At 45.4% G+C, this 21,251-nt stretch overlaps 1 protein-coding gene and 1 non-coding gene across 2 annotated transcripts; one reads left to right on the forward strand and one right to left on the reverse strand.

Moving 5' to 3' along the window:
• Positions 1-6,456: 6,456 nt before the first annotated feature.
• On the forward strand, positions 6,457-6,559 carry LOC123088719 (U6 spliceosomal RNA). Its single transcript, XR_006442030.1, has one exon. It is a non-coding gene; the product is annotated as a U6 spliceosomal RNA (small nuclear RNA).
• A 794-nt stretch (positions 6,560-7,353) lies between these two features.
• Positions 7,354-12,019, reverse strand: LOC123087665 (protein FAR1-RELATED SEQUENCE 6). The gene is made up of 6 exons (XM_044509711.1): positions 9,526-12,019; positions 9,329-9,439; positions 9,135-9,239; positions 8,965-9,033; positions 8,787-8,848; positions 7,354-7,754 (listed from the first exon to the last, which is right to left on the reverse strand). The coding sequence occupies exons 1-5, from the start codon at positions 11,680-11,682 to the stop codon at positions 8,813-8,815; spliced, it is 2,478 nt and encodes an 825-aa protein (XP_044365646.1). The 5' UTR covers positions 11,683-12,019; the 3' UTR covers positions 7,354-7,754; positions 8,787-8,812.
• Between the last annotated feature and the right edge of the window lie 9,232 nt (positions 12,020-21,251).

Raw genomic sequence — 21,251 nt, forward strand, 5'->3', positions numbered from 1 at the left:
TCTCTACATTCTTTTAGTCACCAAGCCTTGGCTGGTCACTTGATATCTCTAGCCACTAACCATGTACATGGTCGCTGTACATTTTTAGCAACCAAGTCGTCCATGGTCTCTAGATGTCATCAGTCACCAAGTCTCCCTTGGTCCCTAGATGCCATTAGTCACCAGATTTGGTTGGTAGCTATTGGTATGACATTTAGTGACCAGGGTTCTCAATGTTGGTCGCTCAATATCTATAGCGACTAGACTATAGCCACCACGAAGCGACCAAGTAGTGTTGGTACCAATAGACCACTAGCCACCAATTTTGTACCTTTAGCAACCGATCACCTTGGTGGCTAAAACTCATGTCTCTAGTAGTGATATTGATATATAAAGTTCAAGATCATTTGTTGTTTGTCTTCTGATCAGCACTATTAATTACAAGCTAGTTTAAGACGAAGGTGATGTTGCTAAACCCTGCCCTAGCTCTCCCTCTAATATAACCTACCCCCCCCCCTCTCTCTCTCACCTCGCTCTAGCTCAAGCCGTATCAAGGAAGAAGAAAGCATGAGGAGAAGGGGGACACGGTGGAGTTCTGCCGCACGAACGCCCGCCGCACAGACGGCATTGTTTTCCCTCGAGCACGAACTCGAGCCCACTCCATGTTACAACGGCCATCGCGTGGCTTTATACACGAGCCAGCGCACCAGGCACCAACCCACGCCTCCACTCCCTCTCGATCGCTCACGCTTCGCCCGCTCTGCTCGTGCCCGCGTCGCGCTCCGACGCGCGCGGCCCACGGCGAGCTCCAACGGCAGCACCCTCGATAACGCCACGCGACTCGCCAACAACCTAGACCTAGTCCCACGCACACGGTGCACATCGGCACGCTTGGGTTACATACATAACGTACATGATTTGAATTCAGTCGAGCGTTGACATTGTATGCAGAGATTCTAACCTATAAGGATGCTAGCCGACCCTCCTCCACGGAGCTCCTCCCGTGTGCATCGCTCATGGGCGTCGGATGGGCTTTGACTTTCTCTGCTGCTGGCGATTGGATCGGTTGACTGCGTGGTAATAAATTTGACCCGTGCTTGTTTTTCACGTTTGAGTGACTTGTGGCCCTTCTTGGGTGAGGTTCGCCTGGTCCTTCGTGGGTGAATTGGATCGTTGATAAAAGTCAACCTATCCGGTTGCTACGCATGGTGGTCGAGGAAAGGCGGAGACAACCGGACGTGCGACGATGTCAAATTGTTTGTCTCTTGCACAGTGCGTTCTTTTCCCCCAGTTCCCACAGCCGCCTCCCACACCCCTCTCCTTCCTTCCTTCCTCGCCTGTCACCCGCCACAGCTGCCGCACCCCTCCATCTCTTTCCTCTCGCATCCTCCCGCGTCGAACGCCGCTGGGCTCCTCCCTATCTCGTCTCGGATACAGGGTAGCAGAGAGGAGGAAGGGAGGTAGAACGACGGGGAAGGGGATGAACAGCAGAGAGGAGGAAGGGAGGTAGAGGAACGACGGGGAAGGGGATGGACAGGAGCTTCATGCCCAAAATCCAGTCGCCCCAGGCCGTGCCTACACGAGCAGCGCCGCAGGTAGATGCTTCCCCGCCCAACGAGGATGGCGAGGTAGGTGTTCACAATGGCAGCCCGAGGTCGTCAGATCTGTCACCATCACCGTTCTTTTGTCGAGGCCGCCGTCGTTCACGTGTTCCTCCTCACCCCCACGGCTAGACGCTAGCGAGGCCAGCCTCCCCTCCAAGCGCAGGTACTTCCTCGCTCCTTTCCGTGCTCTCTCTCTCTCTCTCTCTCTCCCTTGATCTATCTCTCTGTTGTACACGGAAGCAAATTTGACCAATTCTCAGTCTAGATTTGACCTATTCCAGTTCTGAGCCTTACTTGTTCATACGAAAACATGTTTTAGAGCCTATGCACCCGGGTACTCCTTATCCAACCACTCATTCCTGCATCACGATTCGTGCAAATAATTTTTTCTTTCTTGTTTCTCTCATATAGAACATGTATTTGTACTTCAACTTTGCAGCACAACAAAGCTTTTTATGTAGAATGTGGGATAAAACTTACAGATTTTTTGGTCCAACATAAATATACAAAATGAGATTTATTTGATTAAAAAATCTTATTTTTCATATTTATGTCGGACAAAAAAATCTGAAAGTTTTATCTCACATTCTAGTTACAAAGTTATGTTGTACTGCAAAGTTTGAAGTTCAAGACATGTTTTATATGAGAGGAACAAAAAAGAGAAAATTCCATGTAATAAGGTAGTTGTGTAGCACATATCTCAAAGCAACATTGGAGTGTTAGGATAGTGAAGCCCAGGTGCATAAGCTCACAAAATCTGCATTCCTTGTTCATATGGTTTCAATTGCCGTCTCTCATGTGACGTTGAGAAAATCACATGTATATGCGTATTTTTTCCTCTGTGCCCTGATTTATCTTAGTCCTTATGTCAAAGATACCGGATGTAGTAACAGATCGACGTAGTAACAAATGCAAAGAGAATGGACCTCCTCTTGATTAGCTCAAGAGGACCTGTATAGTGGCTTCATGTAATTTCTTGATTTCCCATAGTGATTTCGCTGGCAATTTGTTAGTGTATTTCTAGCTAAAATTGCATGTATATCTTACAAATTTACATTGCAACAAATTAACAAGGAGTATAGAAGCATTTGTATTTATCTAACATGTTTGTATGGTATGTTTCAAAAAGCTCAAGGTTAGATATGTAGTGTTGTATGAGGCTATATTAGGATGGAAGACAATTATTGTTAAAATATTGTTTGAATTTCCTTCGTTTTGTAAACGGCAATACAAGCTATGTTTGCGCCATGATTCTATTACAATTTTTTTAACAACTGACAATTAACAATTAACGACACATCAAATGTTCCGTATTGAAATGGATCATTTTGTCAGGTTGGATTTAGTAGGTCATAATGGTTTTATTCTACGACAGGATTAATTTTGTTTATACTGTAACCTGTTCAAGGATTGACGAGTTTTGGAACCCTACGATCTTTGCACACTAAGGTTCAGCTGTGTTCTTTGTGAAATATACGTCCTGCAAGTCTCATGTGTCTTGCGTTGTTTTCGCTTTCCAAGCTACAGGGTTTTGATATACTCAAAATGAGATTCTTTATATGGTATTCGATTCCTCTTGCTATGACCAGAACGGGAAATGTCTTACGGTGGCAATATGCTCTTCTATGCTGTCTGATTGACTCTTTTTATTAGCATGGAGAATAACTTTTACTTCACTAAGGTTAGTTTCTGTTCACATTGCTTTGTATATAAAAAAGGATTGTTGTGCTTAAAAGGTTTATGACATTTTGGCGAAACATTATTTAGTAAAAAAGTATGCAGAGGTGAACTTTAGAGGTGAAATGTTGTGGATGTTCTGACAGAGAGATTCTTGGACTAACTTTAGCGTCACACCTTATTCAATATCTGGGTATTGGGTTCTACTAATTGTCAGTGCCTTAATTTTTGTTTTTCTCCCAATGCCATGTGATATTTACTGGACTATAATTCACATGCTTGCAAGTCGTTGTCGTGTCTCTCTCTCTCTAACTGCCCCCCTCCCATCGTCTTGGCTTGTAGGTCACCTCCGTGTCTCCCGCCAGTCCACGACATAGCTTGCAATCTAGGTTGTTGCCAAGTTAACTTAGGATGGTAACCTACAATGTACAACCCAAGAGATCGATAGTGTTTATTATACTGTCATGCCTCTACTTCTCTGTTGTATATATAGTTGCTTGTATATCTAATTGGATTGTTCAGATTAGATACTTCTCTATGAAATTACTAATACATGAATTTTGTTTCTTCAGTTCTCTATGAAATCCATGTGATACTTCCACTAATAGAAAACAGGGCTTTGGTCACAGGGCAATATTCACATTAGTCCCGGTTCAATCACGAACCGGGACTAAACCGAGACTAATGTGAGCATTGGTCCCGGTTCGTGCGGCTAAGGCATTAGTCCCGGTTTGAGACACGAACCGAGACTAAAGGGTGTGATGCACTTTAGTCCCGGTTTGTGTCTCAAACCGGGACTAAAGATCTAATCTTTAGTCCCGGTTACGGCCTGTTTGCAAATTTTTAGAATCCTCAAATTCTAAAAGGAAAAAAAAGTTATGCTCAATTTTTTTCAGTTTTTTTTGTATTTTCGTTAAATCTGGTCAAACTACTTATTCAAGAAGTATTAGTGTTATTAAATAATTATTCAAGAATATTGGTGTTACTAAATAATTATTTCGGTTTTTTTTTTGATTTTTTGTCAAATCTGGTCAAATTGTGGTCCAACAATGGTCAAACTACTTATTCAAGAAATATAGTGTTACTAAATTATTATTTTGGTTTTTTGAATTCTGGTCAAATTTGGTCAAACTATTTATTCAAGAAATATTAGTATTACTAAATAATTATTGTTTTGTACAATAATAGTTTCAAACTCAAACAGTGAAATGTGTGACTTCATGCTCAAGCTAAACTCTCGAGGGTTAATAGGATTGACATCTTACTATCGTCAGGAAAACAACAAGTGCAGACTTGGAAACGAAGGAGAATAGAACCCGAAAGTTAAGCGTGCTCGGGTTGAAGTAGTGAGAGGGATGGGTGACCGGTCGGGAAGTTAGATGATTTGGAATAATGAGGGGTGATTAGAGATTAGAGATTAAATTGAGCAGTGATGAGGGGTGGGTGATTAGAGATTAAATTATAAAATAATTCAGAAATTTGAAAATCAAGAAAAAATTCAAAAAAAAATACCTTTAGTCCCGGTTGGTAACATCAACCGGGACTAAAGGTGGGTTCGTGTAAGAACCGGGACTAAAAGGGGGGGCTTTAGTAACGACCCTTTAGTTCCGGTTCGAAAACCGGGACTAAAGGCCCTTATGAACCGGGACTAATGACCCTTTTTCTACTAGTGTTCTCTGTTGTATACATGGCATGACAGTATAATTTCATAGAGAAGCTCACAAAATTTAATGCTTCTGATGTCAAATTTAGATTAAATTTATTAACTAGCTCATTCAGGTATTACATCGGAAAACAACATTTGTTTTCTAGATTCAGTGTTTTCTGTAAAAGTAGTCAGATGGTGATCATAGTGAAACATTGCATTTTTTATACAAGTTGCTGGTACAATCTGCACCTGGCAAATAAATTTGAATCACTACCTATTTTATCAGGTAAAAACACCAGCATGTTGTTTGAGGTGCATGTATCGGTTGTAGCGAAGTTGTACGTATAACGATGCATTGCTAACCATGGAGCACTCCAAGTCTTGAGGATATGTACGGCAACTTACAGACTTACACATTGCCATTGGCTCCTATCACCATGCAAGTGGTCGATGCTTTAGTGTTGAACTATTGATTAATCCCTCTTTTATCTTTAATCTATGTGATGGTGCCCCTTACCATATATACTTGTTACGCGGATTCAATTGAATGATGTATTCGGCATGCTTGATAGTTATAAAACAAATGTCAAACGATAGCTATTGCTATTATGGAGACGCTTTGAACTATTGTTCATCTGCTATTTAATGTTTGATGCTCCTTCATTATTTGTATATAGAAGGGCTAAAGCTCCAATCATACATGTTTGCTCAAACCTAAAGCTCCTAACTAATGAAAATATTCTGAAAGCAATCATGATTTTAAAGATACATATATTTTTAAAAGCCAATGTATATTTTTCTCAAACACAAAGTCATTGAAAAATGCAAATGTTTCAATGCGAACATGATTTCAAGTGGGTCTCTGCGGACATGATAGCAAGTATTTTGTGCTATCAAATTAAAATATGTATATGCATCTCATTATAGAGAACAATCCAACATGCTACCTATTAGAGAGGATTAAACCATGGATATTTTTTTCATCGCGCACATGAATTTAGCATGCCTCTGCGTCATTTGGCGTAACGGGTCCACTAGTACAATTGAAAGCACGAGTTGTACGTACGTACGTGCATGCAATGCAGTTCAAATGGAGCAGCCTAGCAAAGCAGTCCACGGGAACGGGATGTGGATGTACTTCCATTTCCATTTTCAGCCCGTCATGCACCTGTGGAAATTAGTCCATTGTGTAACCTTGAATGTAACAACCCTGATTGATGAATGAAAAGTTTTATTTTCGCAAAAAAAAAAAAGAACAGACAGTACCCGCAAAAAAAAAGATTAACACGCGCAAAAAAAAAAAGAACAGTCAGTACGCATGTTATCACGTCCGCTCGGCGGAAGAACACGAAGGCCCGTTACGCTCGTCCACTAATTTGGGCCACAGCGAGAGAGATACAGCCGACTGCTTTCGGCCCACCCCGCGTCCGATGGCTCCCGGCTGGACAGCGGGGGGAGTAGTAAAACAGACGCTAGTTTGTTTAGTCCCACATCGGCTAGCGAGAAAACGACGAACCTGTTTATAAGCGTGAGCGCGGCAGCTGCATCGTCCCTTCGGGGACATCCGATAAAATTGGAACGATACAGAGAAGATTAGCATGGCCCCTGCGCAAGGATGACACGCACAAATCGAGAAATGGTCCAAATTTTTCGAGATTTCGCGCGCAGGTCCCTGGAGGTCTTCTTTTATGCCCCTCGCATGTAGTGCGCTTCTTACAGAAAGGGCCTCGATGTTTTCATTCTCTGCCAGAAGTGCCCTCACGACTGCCGTTCTTAACTTGAAGCCACCGGCCTATCCTCATGCGTACTGCTCTTCTCTCTTACAGAAAGGTCCTTGGGTTTCTCAAAACTGCCATTTCAAACTTGGAGCCACATGCCTTCAATTATTTGATATTGCAGATACGCCCGCCCTGTATATGTAATAACGTTTTGAACCTTCAAATCTCCACAAGCACAATAATGAAATCATTACAATGTCTAATACAAAGATTACCATTTGATCTTGCTGGAAATTCCAAAGGCTTGAGAAAGTTATTGTCTGCACTTAATCAGTTATTAGCCTTGATGAAATCAGGACCTATCTATCTGACCCCTACAAGGTCTAGAGACAGATTTTTTTATTTTTTTTGAGGGAAGGTCTAGAGACAGATGATATTTGATCAAGGCAACCCAGCACTCATCATTCTTCTAAAGTAATCCAACCGACGCAACATCGTTATGCAACAAGGCAACTGATCTCTTCCTAATGTGCAGTAGTTTACTTCTTTTCACTCATGCTGCTGTGCTGAGTAATGCATTGTACGAGTAGCAGTAGCTGGTTGCTGTGCTGTGAGTGATGCCCTCACGGTGGCTTATTTCATTTATCTGATAACCTTCAAAACCAACAGGCTAGTCTAGCCCGGGTTGGTCTCGTTTTTCTTTTATATAACCTTCAAAACATATACAGACACGCAGCAGCACCGTGTCACATTGAAGCGAGAAAAAAACGACGGTGTTTTTTCAGAAAGAAAAAAAGCCGAACCATGTATTCACATAGGTCAGAGCCAGCAGTCAAAAAGAGAGCAGGATTTGAAGAGAGCTATATTTGAGTTCTTGTCAGGATCAGGCGCAGTACACTACATCTTAGCAGTTGCTAGCACCATCAAGGCCAGCCAAGGCACATTGCCACATTCCTTCCTGCCGGTCTCTATGCAGGCCAAAGAATCAAACCACATGCCCAGACTTGTGCCGACACGCGCCGACGCTCTCATCACGCCGCCTCGCCTCCGATGTTTAACACATCCTGGGGTGGGGGGCCGACGCCAGCTGGCAGCTTCCCGGACCCCTCTGTACATCTCATCAGGAACCTGCAAGCATAAGACGGAACCCCGTTACAGAATAGACGACTTGGCGAGCATGTCCTGAAACAGGCCAGACTCTTCACGTGTGCCAGGGAGGAAGAACGCCTCCTGATCAAGCAGACAGAGTTTCCTCCTAATAATTCTCAAAAGCAGGTGCTTTTATATATGAAAAAACTGAAAGCTGCATCACTGAAAATACACAGCATGTACTGTGCGCTATTGGTTCACAAGCAATCTGTTGCTATTCATGACAAAAATAATAAGGTAATACAATAATAAAGTTCAAGAAATGGCTGAATTAATTACGCACAGGTCTGTCCATTCTGAACGCTAAGTTCTATATCTTCTGATGAGCCTGCTACGATTAAGAATTGTGATGCTCTTATGATTAACGGCTAATCGAGTAGGAACGTGTCCTTGCTTAAGACGAGGAATATATCTTGAAGAGAAACTACTCTACAGAATTAACATCGAATGGCACCTACATATATAACATATATAAAAAAGGGTGAAAATTAATGACCTTAACAGTTGGGGTTAGTAGTATTACTGCAATAAATGCATAGCATTCTCATCTTTCAGTTTGGACCGTATCAACCTTCAAATGTCAGGTTTCCTAATGTTAACTACAAGTACTTTGAGTCCCCCGCAAAAAAATGAAACAGTACATAAGTCCACAATCTACACAATGCCCGATCGGACAGTGCCAAAAAAGGATAATTCCGGAATGCCTGACATAACGGTATGTGCTTTGAAAGGTAGTTCACACGTGAAAGTGGAATGGTGAAGTTCTTGCTGGTTGCACAGCTATGTGCTCGATTGGCTTATTATCGAAATATGTATCGAGTATACCCATGAAAAAGATTCAACAGCAGCAGGGAACTGGAAAAGGGATTAATTCAAAGTGCTGGTGAATTTTCTTTATCAAATTTTGTCAAGTTTTGCTCATCAAAGTCTGAAGTGTTCCATTCTGATGCTGGGTTATTTCTCAGTTAGAGCTCAGTAACACAAAAGGAGAAAATTTAGTGAGAGATAAACCTGAAATCATTCTCCTGTTCTACGATTCAAGATGTCCGCCTGTCATAAGGCACTTGATCATCCTACATTGATTATGATGCATCAGCACATATGCATATCACTAAAATTTCATAACACAGCTTGACTCACGCAAACCCTCTGAAAAAAAATACTAGACAGATGCAAAGTACCCATTCACCTGATATATAGTCGGATACACCCACTCGACTCCCCTAGATTGCTCTGCGGATGGCATGTGTTGGCCAAACTGTCCATTATGAAGAAACCAGTAAAAGATTTTCCTTGGTGGCACATGGTAAAAAAAATGTAAATGAAATGTGGTCATGTAGTGTAGCTGAAAAGAAAAACCTGCAATGTGTGGCTTGGATGCAGCTGGTCACCATAATGATTTGGATGGCTAGATTGCACCCCATAACGGCTCTCAAATGATACCTCATTAGCGTTAACTTCTTCCTGGAAGTTATACGGTTAAAATAAGGTCATTGTCAAGATTCTCATATTGATAAGGAATTTAATAACCAAATATTGATGATAGACACTACCATAAGATCATCAACGCCATGTGCTCTGACATGAGTACCAAGGTTGGAGGCAGTCGAAGAAGAATGTAAAGCACCCTTCTGACTTACATCTGAAGATACCAGTAAAGACTCCTGCCACACAACAATTTAAACTTGATTAGCACCAACAGCAAATCAAATGGAAGGAGTCGATGAATAATCTATGAATAAGGAGGCACCTTGTTTCCACATTGATTTGACACAGACTCCGCGCTTATCTCTTTACTCTTTTTGGGAGGACGGCCGCGGCGTTTTTTGGCTGGACCCCCCTCAGATGAACCAGGCTGTGCATGGCTATCACCATTCACAACAATTGCGCGTTCAGGAGGTGACATTTTCTGCTCCAACTCGCGGCACAAATTATCATCAAGAAGGGTCCTTTTCATGTCGCTGATTAGTTTTAATGCATGCTGATACTTGTCATCTGAAACCATTCCAATCTCAACAAGACGGAGGCACTGCAAGGAAATATGGTCATAACGCTCAACATGATTACTCGATACTAAAGGATCCTTGAGTGGATTATCCAGAGCGTGCAGCTGCTTAAAATCACTCCTCCACCTGTTAAGTACATAGCAAGGGGGGATATCATACACTTGCTGCCATTTAAGCACCGATAACGCATGCCGACAAACAATTCCACTAAACTGAAATAGGCCACAGTTACATTCCATCCTGTTGGTCTCCATACAGTGAACAACCTCATACTTTCTAGTCACTAATCCTGTGCCTTGTTCAGCTAAGTCAATAACTACAAAAGAAGATGGCGATACTTGTTGAACTTGGCAGTCCAGCGTTGATTTTAGCTCATCCTGGAATTTCACAAACATGTTCAGGGTGTACAATTTGGATATCTGCTCTTCCATAGGGAACTTTGATACAAGGACCCTGCCGCTGGTTAATGACTCAAAATCATCCTGTTGCTCCATTTTGTGCTTGTACTGTACAAGGATCATGTAGTTGCTAAGGAACGACACCAATGTGGTTTCATGGCTCACTGAACCATCAAAGAATGCACCTGGGCTTTCCCGGTGGTTAACAGACAGTCCAGCCCAGAAGGCGTCTTTCAGAAAGGAAGGGACCCACAAGTGTCGATTTTCATACAGAAAGATGATCCATTCATTATCCTGAAGGCTAAACCTATTGATCAAGTTCTTCCACCTTGTCTCAAACTGATCATCCTTCAAGGAACCATATATTACTGCCTCCATTTGGACTTTTATTGATTCATATTCTGGCAACTCTCCTAACTTCTCAGCAATACTTCTCACTATATGCCAATCACTTATCCTATGGCGCGTTTTGGGAAACACTTCTCGAACCGCAGCTTTTATCGCCACAGACTCATCCGTAATCATGGCGCCTGGAAGCCTTCCCTTCATACAAGTTAGCCATGCTTTGAACAGCCACAGGAAGCTCTCTGTACTCTCATCCGAAAGCAAGCCACACCCTAACAAAACAAGCTGGCCATGATGGTTCACCCCGAGAAACAAAACCAGGGGCACATTGAACTTACTCCTCAAGCAGGTGGTATCGACCCAAATAGCGTCGCTAAAATACTGGTATGCTTCCCTGGATCTTGAATCAGCCCAAAGAACACTCCTCAGGTGACCCTCCACATAGAAATCCATGACATAGAAGAAGTTTGGCTGCTTGGCCTGCATCTCCGCAAAGAAGCCATTGATAGCCTGAACATCACCCTCCCTGATCTTGAGTCGCCCCCAGTCATCAAACATCGGGGGGGCCTCGACGTCGCCACCGGAGGTGGCGCATTCACCTCTGGCAGCCCTCACCACCAGGTCCTTGCTCATCCCGCTGGGAAGCGTCTTGTAGCACCGCAGGAAGCGCGCTGCCGAGGGGTTGAGCGGGTGGTTGTGGTCGAGGCTGACGTCGGTGAGGTGCAGCATGCCGTCCCCCCAGAGCCTGGCGACAACGGTGGCCTGGCAGTTGGTCTTGGCCGTGGGCCTGGCCTGGTAGCAGGCGTCCTCCTTGCCGTTCCCCCACCTGTTGCAGACGAGCAGGAGGCGGCGGCAGAGGCCGGCCTTGGTGAAGGAGGACTTCTTGACGCAGACGCCGAAGCCGGTGCGCAGGGCGTAGCGCTTGTAGAAGTTGAGCACCTCCTCGTACGACTTGAACACCATCCCGTCCCTCGGCGTCCGGTCGTCCCCGTACGGCGGCGCCCGGTCGGCGGCCGCGTCCAGCTCCACGCTCGCCGCCGCCGCCGCCTCCACCATGGCGGCCAGCTCCTTGCTGCCCGGCGAGGCGTCCTCCGCGTCGTCGTCGTCCTGGTTGCCGCCGAAAGCCAGCTCTCCCTCGCCCGGAATCAGGTCCGCCATCGCGGCGAGCCCCTTGCTGACGGGCGAGACCGGGGCCGGCCCTAAGCTATCTGTAGGGGGGGCAATACTGAGCTTGAGCTTGTCCGGAAGCTAGTTGGTGGCGAGCCGGAAGACGAGGACGAGCTGGACGGCGGCGAGACGGGGGGACGGGTCCGGCGGTGTCGATCTGCTGGCGTAGGAGCTCGGTAAGACGAGGACGGCGGCAGAGAACGTGTCCGTGGACGGGGCGAGAAGCGGCCGCGCGGGTGGGGATGGGGGGTGGGAGGTGACGGCTGCGGCGGTGGGGATGGGAGGCGGGAGGCGGGAGGCGACGACGGCGGCGGCGGGGAAACCTAGCCGCACGGGAGAGAGGCAGCAACGATTCGAGCCAGCAGAGGGTGGTGGCAGGCGAAGGTAATTTCTCGGCACAGTGAGGAGCATTTTCTGAAAAAGGGGAATGAACCCTTTTAGAACGGACGGTCAATCGCCACCGTGCATCCAATCCAACGGCCTGAGTTTAGGCTATATATATAACCTCTATTCCGCCTCCCGCCACTTATCCAACGAGACCAATGATAAGTACCGAGATTTGCCCATGCCGGCGATCTAACAACGCCTATGGCAAGCAACGTGTCGGGCGTCTCGGATTATCTCCCGCTCCATGTTTCTCGTGGCATTTGCCAATCAATGGCACAGAACACCATCCAACAAGGCTTTCGATTTGACGAGACGTACATCGACCGACACCTCCGAAGTCTTGTCGATGTATCACTCTCGTCCGCCATCGTCAGGTGTTGAGCTCATCCCAATTGGCCTCTTTTCCTTTATGGATGACTCCTTCTGCACCCATGACTCCCCTCGACATTTCATCGACGCACCCTCCCTAGCTTCCTCCATCTCCACCATAACTCCATCCACAGTCGCCGCTCCATCAACACTTTGTAGGAGGCGATGGTCTGGAAATGAAGAAGCCAATTCATGAGTTTTGAAACTACACCGATATTATGACAAAACAACTAATATGAATTTGTACTACACATGTAGCCTAGCAGTATTGAACAAGGAGGAAATGAAATATGCACGGGATGAGAAGTCATGAACCTCTATTATATTATGTACTAAGCATGTCAATAAAAAAATATTACACACGTAGCACGTGGAAGCATATATGAAGAATAAAAATAGAACCTAATGAAAATTGATGTGACAATAATCAAAAGTGAAAACATATGGGATAAATCAATGTAACATATGTGATAAACATTCAAGCACTGTTTTGAAACACACGGTAGGAATATAAGAAGCACATCATGATGGTGCTTCATGAAATTTTGGACTAAAACTATGGAACATGTCTTTTAGTGTTTAAAGTGTGATTTTATGGAATGAAAAGGAAATATGGCAAAAAAAATGCGATATCACCACTTATAAGTATACATGGTAGTAATAGTATCTCTGAGTTGGATATGAAGTGAACACTGACAACATATTTGAAAGCACACATGATTAAGGAAAAGTGTATTTTTGCACCCCCCCCTGTTGGGGAACGTTGCAGAAAACAAAAATTTTCCTACGGTTTCACCAAGATCCATCTATGAGTTCATCTAGCAACGAGTGATTGGATTGCATCTACATACCTTTGTAGATCACGCGCGGAAGCATTCAAAGAACGGGGATGAGGAAGACGTACTCGACGTGATCCAAATCACCGGAGATCCTAGCGCCGAACGGACGGCACCTCCGTGTTCAACACACGTACGGTCAGCGTGACGTCTCCTCCTTCTTGATCCAGCAAGGGGGGAGGAGAGGTTGATGAAGATCCAGCAGCACGACGGCGTGGTGGTGGATGCAGGGCGTCACAGTAGCAGGGCTTCGCCGTATACTGCGAGAGAGAGAGGTGTAGCAGGGGAGAGGGAGGCGCCAAGACTCAAGGTATGGCTGCCCCCTCCCTCCCCTCCCTTTATATAGGCTCCCCTAGGGGGCGCCGGCCCTAGGAGATGGGATCTCCTAGGGGGGGCGGCGGCCAAGGCTGGAGTAGCCCCCAAGGCAAGGTGGGGCGCCCCCCACCCCTAGGGTTCCAACCCTAGGCGCATGGGGTGGGCCTAGGGGGGCGCACCAGCCCACTATGGGCTGGTTCCCCTCCCCACTTTGGCCCATGGGGCCCTCCGGGATGGGTGGCCCCACCCGGTGGACCCCCGGGACCCTTCCGGTGGTCCCGGTACAATACCGGTGACCCCGAAACTCTCTCGATGGCCGAAACTACACTTCCTATATATAATTCTTCACCTCCGGACCATTCCGGAACTCCTCATGACGTCCAGGATCTCATCCGGGACTCCGAACAACTTTCGGGTTACTGCATATTCATATCTCTACAACCCTAGCGTCACCGAACCTTAAGTGTGTAGACCCTAGGGGTTCGGGAGACATGTAGACATGACCGAGACGGCTCTCCGGTCAATAACCAACAGCGGGATCTGGATACCCATGTTGGCTCCACATGCTCCTCGATGATCTCATCGGATGAACCATGATGTCGAGGATTCAAGCAACCCCGTATACAATTCCCTTTGTCAATCGGTACGTTACTTGCCCGAGATTCGATCGTCGGTATCCCAATACCTCGTTCAATCTTGTTACCGGCAAGTCACTTTACTCGTGCCGTAATGCATGATCCCGTGACCAGACACTTGGTCACTTTGAGCTCATTATAATGATGCATTACCGAGTGGGCCCAGAGATACCTCTCCGTCATACGGAGTGACAAATCCCAGTCTTGATCCGTGTCAACCCAACAGACAATTTCGGAGATACCCGTAGTATACCTTTATAGTCACCCAGTTACGTTGTGACGTTTGGTATACCCAGAGCACTCCTACGGTATCCGGGAGTTACACGATCTCATGGTCTAAGGAAAAGATACTTGACATTGGAAAAACTCTAGCAAACGAACTATACGATCTTGTGCTATGTTTAGGATTGGGTCTTGTCCATCACATCATTCTCCTAATGATGTGATCCTGTTATCAATAACATCCCCATGTCCATAGTCAGGAAACCATGACTATCTGTTGATCAACGAGCTAGTTAACTAGAGGCTTACTAGGGACATGTTGGTGTCTGTGTATTCACACATGTATTACGATTTCCGGATAACACAATTATAGCATGAATAAAATACAATTATCATGAACAAGGAAATATAATAATAATCCTTTTATTATTGCCTCTAGGGCATATTTCCAACAATCTCCCACTTGCACTAGAGTCAATAATCTAGTTACATTGTGATGAATCGAACACCCATGGAATGCTGGTGTTGATCATGTTTTGCTTTAGGGAGAGGTTTAGTCAATGGATCTGCTACATTCAGGTCCGTATGCACTTTACAAATATCTATGTCTCCATCTTGAACATTTTCACGAATGGAGTTGAAGCGACGCTTGATGTGCCTAGTCTTCTTGTGAAACCTGGGCTCCTTGGCAAGTGCAATAGCTCCAGTGTTGTCACAGAAGAGTTTGATTGGCCCCGACGCATTGGCTACTCCTATCTTCACATGTAGATCCCGCCACGACGCTCTGCTTGCAACTGCACCAGCTTACTGCCCCACCATTCAAAATATACACGTATCCGGTTTGTGACTTAGAGTCATCCAGATCTGTGTCGAAGCTAGCGTCGACGTAACCCTTTACGACGAGCTCTTCGTCACCTTCATAAACGAGAAACATTTCCTTAGTCCTTTTCAGGTACTTCAGGATATTCTTGACCGTTGTCCAGTGTTCCTTGCCGGGATTACTTTGGTACCTTCCTACCAAACTTACGGCAAGGTTTACATCAGGTCTGGTACACAGCATGGCATATATAATAAAACCTATGGCTGAGGCATAGGGGATGACACTCATCTCTTCTATATCTTCTACCGTGGTCGGATATTGAGCTGAGCTCAATTTCACACCTTGCAACACAGGCAAGAACCCCTTCTTAGACTGATCCATATTGAACTTCTTCAATATCTTATCAAGGTATGTGCTTTGTGAAAGACCTATGAGGCGTCTTGATCTATCTCTATAGATCTTGATGCCTAATATATAAGCAGCTTCTCCAAGGTCCTTCATTGAAAAACTCTTATTCAAGTAGGCCTTAATGCTGTCCAAAAGCTCTGTATCATTTCCCATCAAAAATATGTCATCTACATATAATATGAGAAATGCTACAGAGCTCCCACTCACTTTCTTGTAAACGCAGGCTTCTTCATAAGTCTGCATAAACCCAAACGCTTTGATCATCTCATCAAAGCGAATGTTCCAACTCCGAGATGCTTGCACCAGCCCATAAATTGAGCGTTGGAGCTTGCACACCTTGTCAGCATTCTTAGGATCGACAAAACCTTCCGGCTGCATCATATACAGTTCTTCCTTAAGATAACCATTAAGGAATGCCGTTTTGACGTCCATTTGCCATATCTCATAATCATAGTATGCGGCAATTGCTAACATGATTTGGACGGACTTCATCTTTGCTACGGGAGAGAATTTCTCATCGTAGTCAACCCCTTGAACTTGTCGATAACCCTTAGCGACAAGCCTAGCTTTATAGATGGTCACATTACCATCCGCGTCTGTCTTCTTCTTAAAGATCCATTTATTTTCTATGGCTCGCCGATCATCGGGCAAGTCAGTCAAAGTCCATACTTCGTTTTCATACATGTATCCTATCTCGGATTTCATGGCTTCCAGCCATTTGTCAGAATCCGGGACCGCCATCGCTTCTTCATAGTTCGAAGGTTCACCATTGTCTAACAACATGATTTCTAAGACAGGGTTGCCGTACCACTCTGGTGCGGAACGTGTCCTTGTGGACCTTCGAAGTTCAGTAGGAGCTTGATCAGAAGTATCTTGATCATCATCATTAACTTCCTCTCTAATTGGTGCAGGCACCACAGGAACATTTTCCTGAGTTGCACCACTTTCCAGTTCAAGAGGCAATACTTCATCAAGTTCTACTTTCCTCCCACTTACTTCTTTCGAGAGAAACTCTTTCTCTAGAAAGGATTCATTCTTGGCAACAAAGATCTTGCCTTCGGATCTGAGGTAGAAGGTATACCCAATAGTTTCTTTAGGGTATCCTATGAAGACGCATTTTTCCGACTTGGGTTCGAGCTTTTCAGGTTGAAGTTTCTTGACATAAGCATCGCATCCCCAAACTTTTAGAAACGACAGCTTAGGCTTCTTCCCAAACCATAATTCATACGGTGTCGTCTCAACGGATTTCGACGGAGCCCTATTTAAAGTGAATGCGGCAGTCTCTAAAGCATAGCCCCAAAATGACAGTGGTAAATTGGTAAGAGACATCATAGATCGCACCATATCTAATAGAGTGAGATTACGACGTTCGGACACACCATTACGCTGAGGTGTTCCAGGCGGCGTGAGTTATGAAACTATTCCACATTTTCTTAAGTGTGTACCAAATTCGTGACTCAAGTATTCTCCTCCACGATCTGATCGCAAAAACTTGATTTTTCTGTCACGTTGATTCTCAACCTCACTCTGAAATTCCTTGAACTTTTCAAAGGTTTCAGACTTGTGTTTCATTAAGTAGATATACCCATATCTACTCAAGTCATCAGTGAGGGTGAGAACATAACGATAGCCACCGCGAGCCTCAACACTCATTGGACCACACACATCAGTATGTATGATTTCCAATAGGTTGGTTGCTCGCTCCATTGTTCCTGAGAACAGAGTCTTGGTCATCTTACCCATGAGGCATGGTTCGCACATGTCAAATGATTCGTAATCAAGAGACTCTAAAAGTCCATCTGCATGGAGCTTCTTCATGCGTTTGACACCTATGTGACCAAGGCGGCAGTGCCACAAGTATGTGGGACTATCATTATCAACCTTACATCTTTTGGCACTCACACTATGAATATGTGTAGCATTACGCTCGAGATTCATTAAGAATAAACCATTCACCATAGGAGCATGACCATAAAACATATCTCTCATATAAATAGAACAACCATTATTCTCGGATTTAAATGAGTAGCCATCTCGAATTAAACGAGATCCTGATACAATGTTCATGCTCAAAGCTGGTACTAAATAACAATTATTGAGGTTTAAAACTAATCCCGTGGGTAAATGTAGAGGCAGCGTGCCGACGGCGATCACATCGACCTTGGAACCATTCCCGGCGCGCATCGTCACCTCGTCCTTCGCCAGTCTCCGCTTATTTCGCAGCTCCTGCTTTGAGTTACAAATGTGAGCAACCGCACCGGTATCAAATACCCAGGAGCTACTACGAGTACTGGTAAGGTACACATCAATTACATGTATATCACATATACCTTTCGTTTTACCGGCCTTCTTGTCCGCTAAGTATTTGGGGCAGTTCCGCTTCCAGTGACCACTTCCCTTGCAATAAAAACACTCAGTCTCGGGCTTGGGTCCATTCTTTGGCTTCTTCCCGGCAGCTTGCTTACCGGGCACGGCAACTCCCTTGCCGTCCTTCTTGAAGTTCTTCTTACCCTTGCCTTTCTTGAACTTAGTGGTTTTATTCACCATCAACACTTGATGGTCCTTTTTGACTTCTACCTCTGCTGATTTCAGCATTGCAAATACTTCAGGAATGGTCTTTTCCATCCCCTGCATATTGAAGTTCATCACAAAGCTCTTGTAGCTTGGTGGAAGCGACTAGAGGATTCTGTCAATGACCGCGTCATCCGGGAGATTAACTCCCAGCTGAGTCAAGCGGTTATGTAACCCAGACATTGTGAGTATGTGCTCACTGACAGAACTATTTTCCTCCATCTTATAGCTGAAGAATTTGTCGGAGACTTCATATCTCTCGACCCGGGCATGAGCTTGGAAAACCATTTTCAGCTCTTCGAACATCTCATATGCTCCGTGTCGCTCAAAACGCTTTTGGAGCCCCGGTTCTAAGCTGTAAAGCATGCCGCACTGAATGAGAGAGTAATCATCAGCACATGCCTGCCAAGCGTTCATAACGTCTTGGTTCTGTGGGATGGGTGCGTCACCTAGCGGTGCTAGTAGGACATAATCTTTCTTGGCAGCTATGAGGATGATCCTCAGGTTCCGTACCCAGTCCGTATAGTTGCTGCCATTGTCTTTCAGCTTGGTTTTCTCTAGGAACGTGTTGAAGTTGAGGACAACGTTGGCCATTTGATCTACAAGACATATTGTAAAGATTTTAGACTAAGTTCATGATAATTAAGTTCATCTAATCAAATTATTCAATGAACTCCCACTTAGATAGACATCCCTTCAGTCATCTAAGTATAACATGATCCGAGTTGACTAGGCCGTGTCCGATCATCATGTGAGACGGACTAGTCAACATCGGTGGACATCTTCATATTGATCGTATCTTCTATACGACTCATGCTCGACCTTTCGGTCTTCTGTGCTCCGAGGCCATGTCTGTACATGCTAGGCTCATCAAGTCAACCTAAGTGTATTGCGTGTGTAAATCTGTCTTACACCCGTTGTATGTGAACGTTGCACACCCGATCATCACGTGGTGCTTCAAAACAACGAACTGTCGCAACGGTGCACAGTTAGGGGGAACACTTTCTTGAAATTATTATGAGGGATCATCTTATTTACTACCGCCGTTCTAAGTAAACAAGATGCAGAAACATGATAAACATCACATGCAATCAAATAATAATAGTGACATGATATGGCCAATATCACATAGCTCCTTTGATCTCCATCTTGGGGTCCATGATCATCTTGTCACCGGCATGACACCATGATCTCCATCATCATGATCTCTATCATCGTGTCTCCATGAAGTTGCTCGCCAACTATTACTTCTACTACTATGGCTAACGCGTTTAGCAATAAAGTAAAGTAATTTACATAGCGTTTCTCAATGACACGCAGGTCATACAAAAAATAAAGACAACTCCTATGGCTCCTGCCGGTTGTCATACTCATCGACATGCAAGTCATGATTCCTATTACAAGAACATGATCTCATACATCACATATATATCATTCATCATTCATCACAACTTTGGCCATATCACATCACAAATCACTTGCTGCAAAAACAAGTTAGACGTCCTCTAATTGTTGTTGCAAGTTTTACGTGGCTGCAAAAGGGTTCTAGCAAGAACGTTTTCTTACCTACGTAATAGCCACAACGTGATTTGTCAACTTCTATTTACCCTTCATAAGGACCCTTTTCATCGAATCCGCTCCAACTAAAGAGGGAGAGACAGACACCCGCTAGCCACCTTATGCAACTAGTGCATGTCAGTCGGTGGAACCAGTCTCACGTAAGCGTACGTGTAAGGTCGGTCCGGGCCGCTTCATCCCACAATACCGCTGAAGCAAGATAAGACTAGTAGCGGCAAGAAAGTTGGCAACATCTACGCCCACAACAAATTGTGTTCTACTCGTGCAAGCAGAACTACGCATAGACCTAGCTCATGATGCCACTGTTGGGGAACGTTGCAGAAAACAAAAATTTTCCTACGGTTTCACCAAGATCCATCTATGAGTTCATCTAGCAACGAGTGATTGGATTGCATCTACATACCTTTGTAGATCACGCGCAGAAGCGTTCAAAGAACGGGGATGAGGAAGACGTACTCGACGTGATCCAAATCACCGGAGATCCTAGCGCCGAACGGACGGCACCTCCATGTTCAACACACGTACGGTCAGCGTGACGTCTCCTCCTTCTTGATCCAGCAAGGGGGGAGGAGAGGTTGATGAAGATCCAACAGCACGACGGCGTGGTGGTGGATGCAGGGCGTCACAGTAGCAGGGCTTCGCCGTATACTGCGAGAGAGAGAGAGAGGTGTAGCAGGGGAGAGGGAGGCGCCAAGACTCAAGGTATGGCTGCCCCCTCCCTCCCCCCCTTTATATAGGCTCCCCTAGGGGGTGCCGGCCCTAGGAGATGGGATCTCCTAGGGGGGCGGCGGCCAAGGGTGGAGTAGCCCCCAAGGCAAGGTGGGGCGCCCCCCCCCCCCACCCCTAGGGTTCCAACCCTAGGCGCATGGAGTGGGCCTAGGGGGGCGCACCAGCCCACTATAGGCTGGTTCCCCTCCCCACTTTGGCCCATGGGGCCCTCCGGGATGGGTGGCCCCACCCGGTGGACCCCCGGGACCCTTTCGGTGGTCCCGGTACAATACCGGTGACCCCGAAACTCTCCCGATGGCCGAAACTGCACTTCCTATATATAATTCTTCACCTACGGACCATTCCGAAACTTCTCGTGATGTCCAGGATCTCATCCGGGACTCCGAACAACTTTCGGGTTACTGCATATTCATATCTCTACAACCCTAGCGTCACTGAACCTTAAGTGTGTAGACCCTACGGGTTCGGGAGACATGTAGACATGACCGAGACAGCTCTCCGGTCAATAACCAACAGCGGGATCTGGATACCCATGTTGGCTCCCACATGCTCCTCGATGATCTCATCGGATGAACCATGATGTCGAGGATTCAAGCAACCCCGTATACAATTCCCTTTGTCAATCGGTACGTTACTTGCCCGAGATTCGATCGTCGGTATCCCAATACCTCGTTCAATCTCGTTACCGGC

The sequence above is a fragment of the Triticum aestivum genome, chromosome 4A, assembly GCF_018294505.1.
Source record: "Triticum aestivum cultivar Chinese Spring chromosome 4A, IWGSC CS RefSeq v2.1, whole genome shotgun sequence".
Taxonomy (NCBI): domain Eukaryota; kingdom Viridiplantae; phylum Streptophyta; class Magnoliopsida; order Poales; family Poaceae; genus Triticum; species Triticum aestivum.

Excerpts from the sequence above, each read along its gene's own strand:
- LOC123087665 (XM_044509711.1), bottom strand. The coding sequence starts at position 11,682 with ATGGCGGACCTGATTCCGGGCGAGGGAGAGCTGGCTTTCGGCGGCAAC. Across the intron at positions 9,440-9,525 it reads CAAATCAATGTGGAAACAAG|GAGTCTTTACTGGTATCTTC; the intron begins GTGCCTCCTTAT and ends GTTGTGTGGCAG. Across the intron at positions 9,034-9,134 it reads ATCCAAGCCACACATTGCAG|TTTGGCCAACACATGCCATC; the intron begins GTTTTTCTTTTC and ends CATAATGGACAG.